This window comes from Xiphophorus couchianus, chromosome 2 (assembly GCF_001444195.1).
Source record: "Xiphophorus couchianus chromosome 2, X_couchianus-1.0, whole genome shotgun sequence".
NCBI lineage: Eukaryota > Metazoa > Chordata > Actinopteri > Cyprinodontiformes > Poeciliidae > Xiphophorus > Xiphophorus couchianus.
In genome coordinates, this window is record NC_040229.1 from 21,063,546 (window position 1) to 21,079,154 (window position 15,609).

At 38.5% G+C, this 15,609-nt stretch overlaps 1 protein-coding gene across 2 annotated transcripts; it reads left to right on the plus strand.

Annotated features, from left to right (window-relative positions):
* Positions 1-377: 377 nt before the first annotated feature.
* amn1 (antagonist of mitotic exit network 1 homolog (S. cerevisiae)) lies at positions 378-15,120 on the plus strand. Of its 2 annotated transcripts, none has more exons than XM_028036141.1 (4): positions 378-659; positions 8,781-12,781; positions 14,415-14,477; positions 14,571-15,120. In XM_028036141.1, exons 2-4 carry the CDS (start codon positions 8,827-8,829, stop codon positions 14,705-14,707), a joined length of 4,155 nt encoding a protein of 1,384 aa, XP_027891942.1. In that variant the 5' UTR covers positions 378-659; positions 8,781-8,826; the 3' UTR covers positions 14,708-15,120. The 2 variants fall into 2 exon arrangements, with proteins under 2 accessions (XP_027891942.1, XP_027891943.1); XM_028036142.1 differs by having other exon boundaries at positions 14,574-15,120.
* Positions 15,121-15,609: the final 489 nt, after the last annotated feature.

Consider the following 15,609-nt stretch of genomic DNA (forward strand, 5'->3'; position numbering starts at 1 on the left):
TCAGGATTCTTTTTTTTTTTTAGTGGCCCTAATCCTCTTCTGTACAAAAAAATCAGAAATCAGAGGAAAAAGTCAAAATTCTCCTTTTTTTAGTGGCCCTAATCCTCTCCCGTACAAAAAAGTCAGAAATCAGAGGAAAAAGTCAAAATTCTCGTTTTTTTAGTGGCCCTAATCCTCTCCCGTACAAAAAAGTCAGAAATCAGAGAAAAAGTCAAAATTCTCCTTTTTTTTTGTGGCCCTAATCTTCTTCCGTACAGAAAAAGTCAGAAATCAGAGAAAAGTGAAAATTCTTTTTCTGAAAACCATTCTAAGTAGTTTTCAGAAGGTGGGGCTAATATCACTCGAACATGTTTGAATCAAACCATTGCCACACCCCTCAAACAGCTTGACGTGACCAACTCGTCTGCACAGACATCTCGCAGTTTCCTGGCTGACAGGAAGATATCGGCCGTTATTGACGCAGCTGGAGAAAATTAAGAACTAGAAATGCGCAGCTCAGAAACATGGATGGCAAATAGAGGGAATGGTTTTGGCTCATGACTCTGAAACAGCTGCAGAGATCTCATGGGAAGAGAAAGCGAACAGGGGAGATTGTCTAACCGCAAACACTCCGGATGGTTACAAACGCTGCCTTTGGAGCGGAACCTCACCGTGAAACAGTAAGTTGTGTTGATATCGATACTTTTTAGCAGCTCTGGTTTGGTTAGACGACCGCTAACATTTAGTAGCCAAAACTGTAACGCTACTCGTAGGCCTAGAAGGAAAACGGTGGAGTTTTCCAAGTTTTTCCTATAAATTTTTGCGTTGCAACAAGAAAAAAAAATTGGTTGCAGGTACATCCAAAAATTGGTCTCAAATAAAAAAGGTCTTCTCGACAAAATGATTTTTGGAGAACTTGAAACTTAATAGTGGATGTACTCGGCGCAACATGTTTTAGGCAATCTTGAACGTGTACTACCACATGTTCTCCTCAGAAAAAGGAGTATTTTGTCCATCTTTGGACACTGTCCAGTTTATGCCTGTTTGTTAGAAGAAAATGCGTCACTAGGGCGGAAACGGGAGAAAGCACTCCATCTGCTCAATGTCTTTCTGCAGAGCAGGAAACAAAGAAGAAGCGGACTGTGACTGCAGGCAGTCTCCTTACTGTCTTCTTAAACACGCCGTGTTTAAACAACGCGGCATCCGATTCAGTTCGATCTCCACCAGCACCAACCAGCTCATATTCTGTGTGCCTTTCAGCAGTTGGTCTCTGGACGACGGTCCAGAAACCTGTGGAGCATTTCGGCTGAAACCGAAGCCTCCACCAAACGCTGTAAACGTTTTCCAGAGCGCTGCTGTACATTTCGACCTGCCTTCAGTCACTGACCCACTTCAGGAACACAGAATATTGCTAGAGCAGCGTGAGAAGCAGCCGTGCATATAAACAATTCCCATGAATATGCTTTCCTGGTTGCATTTGTAGTGTCTGCAATTCATGCAAATGGTTGTTTTGATTTATTTGCTCATCACGAATTCAATTGACAACAGACAGGAAGCGAAAACCGGATGTCGGGACACTCGGTATTTAATCAGAGCCCAACATTTTGGCAAGGGAGCCAACCAAAATAGTAAAATTACAAAGTACTCCCTGTGCTGCACAAAATGCATTTTTTTCCCTCTTATTAACATTGCAAAAACTATTTATTTTGTTTTTACATTTGTAGCTGATAAACAAACTAAACAGAATATTTTAATGAAACAAGCAAAGTAGTTTTCTGTTGAAAAGGTCCTTATTTCACTGTAGATCTGAACCATGGATATGGTCTAGCAGGTTTGCCTAATTAAAGAAAAAAAGCTGAAAACAATATAAAAATCTTGGAGTGCAGTGATTTCTTTTAGGGACCTAAAATCATATTTACAATCATATTTTTGATGAACTAATGTGTAATTTGAAGTCTACAATGGGGTTTTAAATAAATTAGTTTTTACAAATATCATTTTTTAGGGCAGCGTCCCAATGTGTGTGTGGACACTTTTTGTCTTGCAATTATTGATAAGGCACCTCAGCCAGACACTTGGAAATCTTTATAGCTTTTGTCAAGCTGCACATATATACAGTAGAGACTAAAAGGTTTGGACACACCTTTCTAATTCAATGGGTTTTCTTTATTTTCATGACTATTTATAAGGCAAGAAATCCCACTTATTAACCTGACAGGGCACCTATGAAGTGAAAACCATTTCAGGTGACGACCTCTTGAAGCTCATCACGAAAATGCAGAGTGTGTGCAAAGCAGTAATCACAGCAAAAGGTTGCTACTTTGAAGAAACTAGAATATAAGGGGTATTTTCAGTTGTTTTACACTTTTTTTGTTTAGTGAATATTTCCACATGTGTTATTCATAGTTTTGATGCCTTCAGTGTGAATCTACAATGTCAATAGTCATGAAAATAAAGGAAACTCATTGAATTAAAAGGTGTGTCCAAACTTTTGGTCTGTACTGTACATCATCTTATTATTTCGTACACACGTGCCATCTCTTCCTTTAGTTTGTTTTAGTTCAAACAAAGGTTACTGAAGGCACAAACTTCATATAAAAAGTGCATGCATTCTTACTTGTTACAATAGCAACCCCCATCCTCCTTCCCAACCGTCAGGAGGATGGGGGTTGGGAAACTCCAACCACTATCCTCCCAAAGCACCCAAATGTCTTTTCCTCTGCAGAAACCAGAACTGTTTTATTGGGCCATTAATCTCACTCCTATCCCGTGCATTCACCTCTGTTAAAACCAGACTACCAGTCTTACTCCATTAACTGAAATGTAAGTTAAGGTAATACACTTCATTCATATTGCGTATCATATGTTCTAAGACAGTGGTTCCCAAAGTGTGGGGCGTGCTCCCTGGTGGCGTATGTGCCATTGCAAGGGCGGTGTGGAGGTTGGCGGGAATCTGTATGGATGAATGGAAAAAAAAAAAAACAAGTTACACAAAAGTGTTTCAATGTAAAGATGGTTTGTAGTGTGTTTTGTTGCAACCTGAAGTGTTAAATAAACTTCAGTGGCATTTGAAAGCAAAATATGTGTATAGGTTTATGTCTGGTTGAAAGATGTGTGTGCCCAGTTGACTTTTTATTTATTTATTTATTTCTGGGGGGAATTTTATTGTAATCCATAGGGGGTCCCAGAAAATCTTTGGGAACCACTGTTATAAGCACAGTGCAGTGTAGCACAGTGCTAAAAATTAGGTGTTGCTAGCACTGAATGTGCATATGCTCATTTTGGATGGAGGTCTTCGTGCAAGCTTGGTCTGATTTTCCAAGTCAATTTCAGAATAAAAGCTTTTCTGCTCATTAGTTAAATCAATCCTGGACTGTATAGATAGTGACAATAATAAATCGGTGTTGTTGCTGAAAATCACCACTTTCAAATAGGCAAGGTAAACAACTCTAACACGAAGGCTAAGGGAGACTATAATATATAGTCTGACCTTGTGATGTTTAAAAAAAAAATTCTTAATCACGCCAGTCGCGTAAATCCTCCAAACGACATAACAGAAGATTCTTTTTCAAGGTTCCCAGAATGGTGTAGATAACACATATGAAGGGTATTATAACAGGCCTTTGTGACTGCTTCGAACTATCTCAATTAATCTGTCCACATTCACCATGTCAGATTTTGTTTGATATATTTATCAAAACAAAACCATCACTTTTTTCTTCTGCTCTTTCATGCCAACAACTAGGCCTGTCGCGATAAACGATAAATTGATTAATCGTACGATAAATTAAAACTATCGACCTCATTTCAATCATCGGCATTATCATCTCTTCCGGCCTTTTTTCTCTTTCTGTTGATGACACCGAATGAAAAAAGGCTCAACTCCGGTGCTCTCCACTGACTCTCCCATCCTCATTTCCTTAGTGTAAAGCCCAGCGCACACGACACAATCTTAAGAGCTGTCAGCCGATTGTCGGCCCATTTTCAAAACCTGACAGATCACACATTAGCCGACAGAAATCCTAGGTTTAACGGTTTGATCGGGTTCGTTCCTGCCCTGTGGTGTCCAACAATGGGCACAAAATAATGGCTGCAAGTCCAGTGAACTAATTTTAAAACCAGGCATTAATCAATGCTTTACTACAATCTACCTGCAATGCATGTGGCTAGTGTCAGCGTAAAGTCTTGACTGAATGAAAATCATTATAACCTATTTACGTCACGTTAACAAAGAACAGCTGAAAAATTACCGGGTTTATCAACTGCAGTAGCAATTTTGCTCCAACTCCTCCTCTTGTCATTTCTATATTCTTTGCATGTTGAATAAACATTAATGTTGTTTCCACGTCGGCTGGACTTCGGGTTGCATCGTGTCAGCTGTTTGGGATTCCCCGATGTAATTTCCCCTCAGAAAACACAAGGAGAATCCGGGCTTTCTGATTGGCTACCTGTCACATTCAACAGGTGGAGTTAAAGCTCCCAGTCGGGAAAAACCCTGATTTAGATCGGAGCGGCAACGACGATCTACCATAACACACCACACAATCTTAGAAAGACCAACGTTTTAAGATTGTCTTAAGGGGAAAAATAGGAGCAAAAAATCATGTAGTGTGAACTATTGCATCAGGTAGTCGGATGTGCCCATCTTCTCTATTTAAATCTAATTATTACTGAAGGGCAACATAATATACAGACTTCATAATCTGCACTCTTTAGGTTGAATGCAGTATTTATTTCCACTTTGGCTTTATGTTGTTTAGTTTTTATCAGGTACATTTTTTGTTAATGGAGACTGAGAATCCATTTTGTTTTTGGTTGTTTTGTTTATCAGCTCCAGTGTTAAATATTCTTTTGAAAATAAAGTGCATCTATCTTTGGCAGGAAATCACATGCATTATTACGTCATTTCCATTAAATCAGTGTAAAAAGGTCTTCCGACAATATCATCGTTTAACGCAATAATTTTTTGAGACAATTAATCGCTCAGCAAAATTTGCTATCGTGACAGGCCTACCAACAACTAATAATTATTATACACTGCCTGCTAGACTAAGATAGAAAAAGATGTCACAGCCTCTAGGCAGATGCAACCCAGGGTTGCATCTGTTTTGCTAATCCTATCTAAGCAGGAAGCTTGCATGTTAACTCTGGAAATTATTTCAATCATGTCTCTTCACATTTGTCCCTGACCTCAAGGTAGAAATTTAGACACTTAGTTATTGATATATTTATGTGTTTTATCTCAGTATTTACCATTATCGTAATATCGCCAACCGCTAATGAAGTCCTTTAGACAAAGTAATGCAGTTAGGTTTTCCTTGACTGCTACAGCTGTTTTTTTTAAATTTTTTTATCTCTCCTAACAATCCTGTTTATTTTCTAAGAACCATTGTATTGTAGAAGAAATTTTTTTTTCTGTCTCTCATTTCAGAAAATGAAACTAGTCTTTCATAATTTCATTACACGCAGAGTTAAATATTTCAAGCCTTGAATTCTTATAAGATGAGGATAGGCACAAAAAAGTATCTAAGGCACTGATCATTTCCTACGGTTCAGCTATAGACGTCATAACATTGAAGGAATTTGATGCATGTGTAAATCTGGCTGGATTAGGCTGCCCTCTCAAACTGAGTGACAGTACAAGAAGAAGAGCGAGTCTCTTTTTAAAATTATTTATTTTGTCAAAAGAAAATGTACCACTTTTTGATTTGTAAAGCATTAAAAGTATAAAGCATCCAAATAGATGAATATCTTTTTTGATTTGCGTTAGTCTTGTGTAAAATAAAAAATGGATTTAAAAAAACAAACAGAATATAATTATGTATGAATTTCATATTAAACAGTTTGTATCAACAAAAAAATCTTATTTGGACACCACAGCCGCACTTTAAATATTACAGCCGCTTTCATGGAACTAACAGCAGGAAAGTGTGGTAATCTCAACAGTACTTTAGTTTTGAGATCTGCAAACATGTAAAAAAAGAGAATTGTTGCAATAAATGAAGATTTCTGACACTGGAATAGTATTAATGGCACACAGTCTGTTGCTTCTGATACGCCTGGGCTTCATTGACAGACATTGAAGAATTTTACAACAGCTCCTTATAATGCAGTGTTGGGTAAATTGTATTATTAGTAATTATCAAATATTTGTTGTATCATGTAGCCTTGTAGTTACATTTAGATAATGTTTCTGTGTGTTAAATAACTTTGATTCTATCCTGAGACTTCCCTGAGAAATAGAGGTGACAGCTACTCTCAGCAGCTGTTGCCCTGCAGGACTTCCTACAAGACAGAGGTGTTAGTTGTTCCCAGCTGAGTTTTACAGTCCTGTAGGAAACTATGCTTTGTTCTTTGTGCTACAAAGCCGTCGCTTTGAAGCTATACAACGTGTCCCATTCGATGCCGTGCCTGGAGCAAGAAGGATTTAGATTGTAGATAACATGTGTTTAGTTAGTGATTTAGCACTGCAACTAAAATGCTTTGACCCCACCCCTTTAGAGTTGCAGTGCTCTCTGTGATAGGGACTCTGAAATCAATAAAACAGAGGAGCGAGAGATGTGTTTTCAGAGCGGTTGGAGATTTGTAACTGAAAGCATATCTCTGTCTGCTCTCCTCGCGAGAACAAAGAATTTAACTCTCATCTTTCCTGTGTTTGTTTAAAATTGTCTCTAATAGGTATTTAGACCTGACATGCAGTATGGCAGATATGCAATTTTTGCCATAATGATCCAAAAGCTGCTTCGCTTCAGGCCTCAGGTTTGGGGGAAGAGTGGAAAGAAAACAAAACAATCATAGGATGTGTAGGGTTTGGCTGCTTATGTTTAGGAAGATGGAAGACCCAAAATATTAGTAGCGTCTTGTAATGGAACATTTTAAATGTCTGTCTTGTTTCCTTTACTCAGTTTATATGTGCAGGCAAGCGTCTGGCATGATGTGCAAGAAACTAGTGCACCCAAAGGCCACACAATATGTGTGAAACCACAGAGAAGAGGATGTATTCAAGCAGGTGTTTTGCAGGACTATCACTTTATATGCTGCGCTGTTTTTCTGTTACTGAAGGGGGCTGAGTTGTTTTTTTTTGTTCTTGTATCTTATACTTGTCTGTGTGTGTAAGCAGTGTTGAGGAAAAATGATTATTTTTAGTGCTTAATACAGTTAATCTTACGGCATGTGTAAAAGGTATATTGAACATTCTTATTTTGAACAAATTTCTTAATTTTGAACAGGTTTGTGTTAAGGATTTAAAACTAAACTATTGATGGGCAAGTATTCAAAGTACAGGAACCAAATGCAGATCAAAGGGGATCTCTCAATGAGGCTCCTGCTGTGTTACCAGAGGACAGGAGGCCATAAAATTAGCATCTCCTGCAGGCCAGGATCACTTGAGCCTGGAGGAGAGAAGTCTGTTTGGTTCACAGAAGATCAAAAGTCTTCCAGAACCAACATCTTGGATGGTGTAAAACTGAATACAACATAGAATGTTGAAACCACTAACATTTAATTTCTAAGACATTTTTCTAAGTACTAATAGCATGTTTTTAACGAAGAGTGTATTATCTAATTTTAGAACTACTAATCTAGTAAATGATGAATGTATTAGAAAATTGCTCAGGATTTATGCTAAATGGGGTTTTGTGAAGATAACCTTTCCTGGAACCAAATTACTGGATTTAAGTTTGTCCTGAGAATTTATGTAAGGAGAGATAACGGGAGAGACTCCGGATTCCACAGGTATCTGTGAAATCTTATCTTATGTTTTTCTTTGCCCAAATGACCGTAGAACCCAGGAGGCCAGGATGCAGCTGTTGGCTCTTTTGTTGAAACAGAGAGCAAATGGCCTTTGATCTTTGGCGTAAATTAGGGGGAGTTCTAAGTTTTTCTGAGTGTCCAAGGTAGCTTCCAGTTGGTCAACCAGAGGTACGCCTTAATTGAATATATTAAAAAGGAAAGACACACCTTCAGTATAAGACTTCGTGCACAGGAGTAACAATTCAGACAGCTGCCACTATTTTGCTTTTTTTGCATCAGCTCTCTCCAAAGACGCGTCTTTGCCTTTTCTTTGTCTTTTTTTTCTCTATTTTTTCCTGTCTCAGGTAATGAATGTATATCTCTGTTCCTCTGCAGTTTTGTTGTTAATTCATACATTGCTTTGTATGGGATTAAACTCTGTAATTCTGTGACGTCAACACGCATTGTTGTTTTCCTTGTGGCCGCACGTCGCCCGCTGAGAGTACCTGGGAGTTTGAGGAAGAGAGAGCCAAACTTTTTTTTCCAAAGTTAATTTATAAATTATACTTCCTTAACAGCAGGATAAGGGGAAATGTGCATCTTACATCTGAGCTCTGCTTCTCTGACTAGTTTGGTTACAGAGTCGTCGTATGCCGTTTGCCTTCAAATAAAGCATCTAAAGACATACAGTCGTACGTACGTCGACCATTCTCCACTTATTGAATGGCTTCTCTATCCTTTATTATAGAATTTCCACCACAGTCTTTGGTATGCTCAATTAAGTGAACATTTATTCCAAGCACTGTAGAAAATAAAGAAGAGAGAAAAATATTTTGTGGGTTGTATTGGAGTTTTTATTTGGTTGCTTTTCCAACAGAAAATGAAATAATTGCAGTAACTGTTCAACCTTCCTATGATGTACTGAAAAATGCTTACATTTTTAATGCATTTTAAAGAAATTATTAAAAAAGAATTTCAATATTGGTCTTCTGATCACTGATCGACAGATTCAAATATCTACAAGAATTTTTTTTATATGTATTTAACAAGTCTATTTTGTCTCATTTCAGGAACATCTTATTGCCGACCTTCCAGAAGGTTTAAGAAAATAGAAACATGCATTCCTTCGCACTGGTGAATGTGCCGACTCATCAGATTGGACAGTCATCTCAAACCTCACAAGCTGCTACCCATCCATACCAAGGAGGAGTTTGGTCTGCAAACGCCACACAGCAGTACGTGACGGGGAATGAAGGAGTGCAGCTGTCTCACGGCACTAATTTTGCCTTGCAGAATGGAGCAAACCCTAGCAGACAAATGTCAAATTGGCAGAGCTCTGATACTGCTTATCTGGCGGGTCAGTCGAAAAATGCTTCACATTTCAAGCACCATGCCCTTTTCCAAATAATTCTTAGCCAGCAGCAGCAGCAGCAGCATAGATTAAACAAAATACAAAATGAGAATCTTTCTGTGACAAACACTGGCATATCTCAGCCAGCCCCAATTCAAAACTCTCATCAAAATGGAGTGGACCACAGTCAACATAGTACTGCTGTCACAAACACCACCTATGCCCAACAAAGCATGTCGGTGCGCTGCAAACAGACAGTTTCCTTTAATGGGGTTCAGATGAACAGGACCACGGATGCTTCACATCTTCAACAAAACTGGACCCAGCAGGCTTTTCATCCAACTGCAAATGGAGGAATGACCAGACCCACTGCTGCTCCCTCACTTCCGTATGACCAGACGGTCAATGCCAACAAAACACTAACTGCAGATTTTCATCATGGTCAAGCTCATGTGTCTTCGAATCAAATTCACAGACCAAATTTCTCTCAGGGAGGAGACTATACATCAAGCTGTGGAATGGCAACCTCTCAGACATTTAAAAACAATAATGTTGCTACTCAGTGTACATCCTCAACTGCTCAGACTACACATCCTTTGCTTATACATCAAATAAATCAGCAACTTTCAACTCAGAGCAATCCTTCGTATAACAACTACAGAAGTTTCAGGAATATAAATTTATTGAATGAAAGAAATTTTCTTTCAAAACAAAAAGATCCCCCTCCTCCTTACAGGAGCCCACAATATTCCATTGTGTCCAGAATGTCTAATCAAAGTAACCAAACTGCGACCGTAGTCAATTCTGAAAATCCCAGCTTGAAGGCTAGCCAATCTTTATCCCTCCAGTCTGGACAGCCTTGGCCTCAAAGTGTTAAGTCAAGAGCACAGCAAATTGCAAATGCATCATTTCAGCAAAACTCAATAGCAAATGTTGTCTACCCCCGTTTTGCATCAAGGAATGGGAGTGGAAGTGGTCCGGTAGTTGACATCAATGAAACTGTAACTAAAAGATTTCCCATCGATTCACTGAGTAATTCTTCACAAGGATATGAGAGAGCGTTATTGCAGAGAGGCGAGCGTCAAGCCGCTGTAGTAAGCCATTCAAATAAGGATGTTGGAATGCCGTCACCATTCAAACAAAATGAAAGCTGTTCCTCCTCCATGTCTGGTCATACCGGCATAAGAGCTGTTGCAGTTGTTCCCCCATTATCTCAGGAGGAGCCCAATTCTCCTGCCTCTTCTGAACCTTGCAAATCTGTGGATGATGCAGAAAAAACGTGGATTTCACCATATGCAGCTACAATTTGTGAGACTACACCTGAAAGCGAGGAATCTAATCAAAACCAAGTGATCACCAACAAAGTAGACTCAGAGCCAGAAAGTTTAACTCAAACACCAGAGAGTGATAATCATGAATCGGTTGTTGAAAGGGTTTCACAAGAGTCAGTAAGTCAAACTGGTTCTGGAAAACAAACTGAAGTGGCTACACCTCAATCACCACCTGTTCATGAACTTTCTCTGCTCCCAACAAAATCTTGGACTGCTGAGGAACTGACCAAATTGATAATGGTGATGGAAGCTGAACCCAAGCAAACGGGCACTTCTGAGGTGTCGACTGTTGTCAAAATAGTTATGATGATGTGGGGTAAAAATATTTTAGCGATGCTTCATGGCTACAAGGAAGCCTTGGAAATCAATTTTATTTCAGAAAAATTCTGTAAAACACACATCAAGCGGGACACTTCTATACTCACACAAGTTAGCCCTGACTTTAAGGACCAACTAAAACGGTACAAAATCCTCAAGGAAGATGAGGTCTACTCAGAACCTCCTTACAGATCTTTGTGGTTGAATGTCAATGATCAGCTTGATGACATAGATAAGGAGTTTGGCTTCCCTTGGGCTTTGAAGCGACATCTTTATGTGGATGAAACCACAATCGACGACGTTGAGACTTTCGAAAACGTCCCTGATCAAGCTGCCAGTGAGTCAGTAAACAAAGTTTTGCCTCTAACAGAGTGTGAAGAAGTTATGACTGAAGAAAATGAAACCCCCCAGAACCTTACTGCTTCCCCACAGGAGTCGCCAGGGAAAGATTCCTGTGACTTGAGCTACTTGTTTAAAATAGAGATTTTGCCTCCAGAGGAAGCAAAAGTCATCTTTGAGCAAGTGCAGAAAGACGAGCATTCAAGCTCTAACTGTGGAGAAGAAACTGATGCAAGTGGCTCTGAGCAGAGAGTGGGATCTGAAGATATGGATTCCACAATAAGTGATCCCAAACAAAAGAAATCTTCAGACAATCAGCTGAAAGAGATTTGCTGCCTTGCAAGATTTATAGAAATGAACTCAGGACTAGGCAAACTCTCCTCCAAATGCCAATGCAGAGACAAACAAAATGCAAATGATGGCACCATTGAGATCCTTAAACCTGATCCTGACTGCTTACCAATCGGCCAGAAGGTTGTTAATCATCAAACTGATACTCCGAATGGCCCTGATCTGTCCATTAACCTTAGTCAGATAATCGATTTGACTGACGACAATGATGACCAACTTTTTTCTTTTTATGATAAAGAATCAGACCCAATTTTCCAGACCTGCAGCCAGTCAAATGCTGTTGGTGTAAGCAACCAGGAGGCTGGGGAACTTTCTGCTGATTTTTCCTCTCCAAAAAAGATGCACGAGTTTGTCTTCGAGGAGAGAGAATCTGAGTTGGGGCATGTACAAGAAAAGCTGCCATCAACAAGAGCTGTGCAGTCGAGTGATCCAATGTGTGGTACCCAGCTAACCAAATTAGATCCTTCCAATTTTATTGAAACAAATGAGCTAACTCAGTGGTTTAACCAGAAAGAAAACTGTGAACAAGCTCCTTTAACATCTGACGACCAGGCTGAATCACCTTCAGAAAACAAAACTCAAGTTAGTGACGCCACCAGCCAGACATCCTTAAACTTTGTCGTTAATAACATAAAAACAGAGAAGAGACAAAGGAATATTGACCAATATTTCCGAACTCTAAAGAAACCTAAATGTAGACTGCCTGTTGCCTCAGATACAGATCACAACTCCGAAGCTCAAGAATCGTCCTCTGAAGGAAAAACTGTAGAATTGGTGTTGTTCGGAGCTGGGCAACCAGAGATGAGTTCTCCATCCAGAAAAGATGATGTCCTGGTTTCTTCTCAAATAAGAGTATCTTATGAAAAACACAAGCCTCCTGAAGTCCTGTCTGTGAAATTAGACTCTTTGGGAATGGACTCCACTCCAGCTGATCCCACAAGGGACTACTCGATCAAACAGCTTATTTATGAAAAATGGAGGAGCAGTATTCCAACTACGAGTGGATCAGGTTTTTTTCGGCACAAAAACAAACTGAAAAGGCAAACCAGTTTGCCTGCTGTAATTTCTAGGGAAAGCACAAAAGAGCAGGCACAGACAATTTCCCCTAAACTAAGATTCTCTGATAGAACTAAAAAGTTCATTCAGAGTTTAAAGAAGAAGAAGAAAAGGAGGGCCCTCTCAGATCGCCTTACGCGGGAAGAAACAAAGAGAAGGCGCTACAGTGTCACCCTTGAGCGACCTGAACATCAGCAGGGAGGTGAAACCAGTGACAAGATGCCAGTCCATGACAATATTGTCTTGAAGTTCAATGTGCTGCCAAACACCTTTAACTTGGCAGATGGGTCTGCTGAGACGGAGGAGGCAGCTGAACCTGTTTCAGGTAAATGCAAAAAATTTTAAAGAACATTTTTAATTATCTTATAACAGCTTCTCTGTGATGAATATTTCTTGGTTAGTAGTCACAAATTAGTGTAGTTATGTCAAGAGGTAGATGAGAAATGCCAGAGCAAAAGATCCAGTTGAGCCAAAGTTCAATTAAACCAACTTGAGCTTCCTTAACACCTTGTCTGTCTCTCTCATGCTATACTGGATTCTTTTAACTCGTGTCAGTATTTGATTTATTGTTATAGTTAAAACAACAAAAAAACAAATCCGGGACATTAATTTTGAAACACAAGTTTATAATCTTGACATTTTCTTCAGAGCAGTTCAGAGGAAAACACATGTGGCTGGGTTTGCTTATTTTATATTCATACTGATGGGTATTTTTCCTTTCGAACCTACATAAAAGAAAGAACCACAGACAACGTATATGAATTTCACGTCAAGCTTTTGCAAAAGAAGTCTCCGTCAACTGCTCCTCACAGAGCGTTCTGATCTGCTTCCACATGAGCCCCTGTTTTTATTGTCAAAGAAAAACAGGCAAGGGGGGCAGTCAGGAAAAACAACAGAGGTCGTAAAACTTCTAACCCAAACAACTAACAACCCAGTTCCAGATGCGATATCTGATCAAAGGTCTGAGCCCGGTTCAAATCTCGGTCAATACTGTCAACAAAACAAAATACGACTGCTCACAGGTAGTTACTAAATTAGGAGGTGTTCTTACAAAAGGATTTAAGGTCTGAGAAACTCAGTGTTAACTATTTCTCATGAAGATGAACAGACAGTAGTGACCTCCAGGTCAGTTCATACACACATAAGGAAGAGAACACTTTAAACAGAAAATCACAATGATCTATAGGCTGAATGTGAACTAAAGTAATAATAAAATGATAATACCAAAAAATCTCTAACACATACATTCGTTAATTATGTAACTTTTAAGTTGTAAATCAGCCAAGACCCTCAAAAGCAAACAGATTGTTTTTGTTTTGCTGTTCTGGAAACTATTACATTTGTGTTTACTGCCTGATAATCTAAGACTGACTGGGTCAGTGTGACTTTCTGTTGAAGAAACTTGGCACAGCACGTGTCTCAACAATCTGATAAATGTTCTGCTCACATGAATACCATCATCTAGCTGGCTTTTACATGAAGTTGGGGGAGGGGTTCATGTAAAACCCTTCCCCCCAATCTATTAAGATTAAACAATCAATCTTTGTTATAGATTGTTTAATCTATAACAAAGATTAAAATGGGATAGCTATTTCTGAGTTTACATTACTGTTAGATTCTGTAAACCAAGGATTTCCAAAGAATGGTTATGGGAGCCATATGTGATCTTTGGAAAGAGTTTGTTTGGCCCCACATGGCAATTTAGTAATCCTGCAGTTCTGGCCTTATCGACATAGCTTTTTGATACAGATGGACACATTATTTAAAAATGTTATAGAGCAAGATCTCATTGACAAATTTAAATCTTCACTTTAGATCAGTTTTGTGACCAGGGAGTACTTTTAACTTTATAGTTTTGGACCATGTCGATTGGAAAAATTTAAACCCCTCAACAGACTCTGCTTAATTTCTCCCTCTATTCAACTCAAATAAGATTTTTTGCTTTTTTTTATTTCCAGATAAGTTGAAACCAGTAGAAGAAAAAGATGCATTTCATAAGAACGTTGCAGCAAAACCAAAAGGTAAAATATTGTTCTATTTTTTTATTTTTATTTTCAATATAAATTGCATTTGACATAAGTGCTGAGACCAATGGTTGTGTATCTAATTCCTAGCAGGAACCTGGTATCTAAGTGAACCAAAGCAATACAAGCCAATACGTGTCTCTAAGCGTGTCTCTAAGGATGTCAGCCTCTTCCATGAGTATCAGAAGAAATACAAGGAGAAGACATGCACATCGACAGATGATTGATTGATGCACATCGACAGATGATTGATTGATGCATAAAAAATGTTACTAAACTTTGTTACTGACAGTGTTGATATTTTAAGCTCAGGGAGTAGACTAATACTATGTTTTAGGTTTAATCTCCCAGTAAGAGACCTCAGTACTGCTTCCTCATCTTTACTTTAAAAAGCCTACACATTGAAACTGATTACTTTACATTCTGTGTATGAGTATATTAGCCAAATGTTTGGCAAGATTTGCATGTTTTGTTTTTACTGTTTTTTTTTTTTTTTTCATGTTTTGTGTACCAAGAAGTGTTCTATTTTTTTTTTACAATGCTTTATGATTTTGTCTAAGAAAGCTAGTGTGTTGTTTGAAAGGATAAACTTTAAACTTGTCTTGCTTTCTTGTTGAGCAAATAAATGATTGTTTGCTAACTCTTGTCTGTTCATATGTGATAAGATTTATATGGAATACTTTTGAAATAAAAACCACACACACATCAGAACAACGAAAGACCAACTTAATGCTTGCAATGTACAAAGCACCATGAGTGTTATACAAATGTGATGCTTAACTAACAGTTAATTAAACCTATTTAATTTTCTAACAACTTGTCAAAGCTTGATGGATCATATACAGAAAATGATTTGTTTTTTTTAAACGTATGAGAGCTGTAGGATTAATGTGAAGACAAGAATCCACTATAACATTATGTCCACTCAGGTGAAGTGAATAACTTATCGCCATGATTTTTCTGCTGTCATGTATAGACAGGAAGTGAATCTTTTGCAAGCTGTTTTCTTTCAGCAAAACGTTATTGGGTTCAGATTCCAGTCTGGGTTCTTTCTGAATACAGTTTGTGTGTTATGCTCATGCATGTTATAATTATATTCTTAAAATATGTCATTCCAATTTTCTTTTAC

What these genes read in the sequence shown, in the direction of transcription:
- amn1 (XM_028036141.1), top strand. Translation starts at nt 8,827, where the DNA reads ATGCATTCCTTCGCACTGGTGAATGTGCCGACTCATCAGATTGGACAG. An exon ending in GGCAGCTGAACCTGTTTCAG is followed by an intron (nt 12,782 to 14,414) that starts GTAAATGCAAAA and finishes TTTTATTTCCAG; the next exon opens with ATAAGTTGAAACCAGTAGAA. An exon ending in CGTTGCAGCAAAACCAAAAG is followed by an intron (nt 14,478 to 14,570) that starts GTAAAATATTGT and finishes TCTAATTCCTAG; the next exon opens with CAGGAACCTGGTATCTAAGT.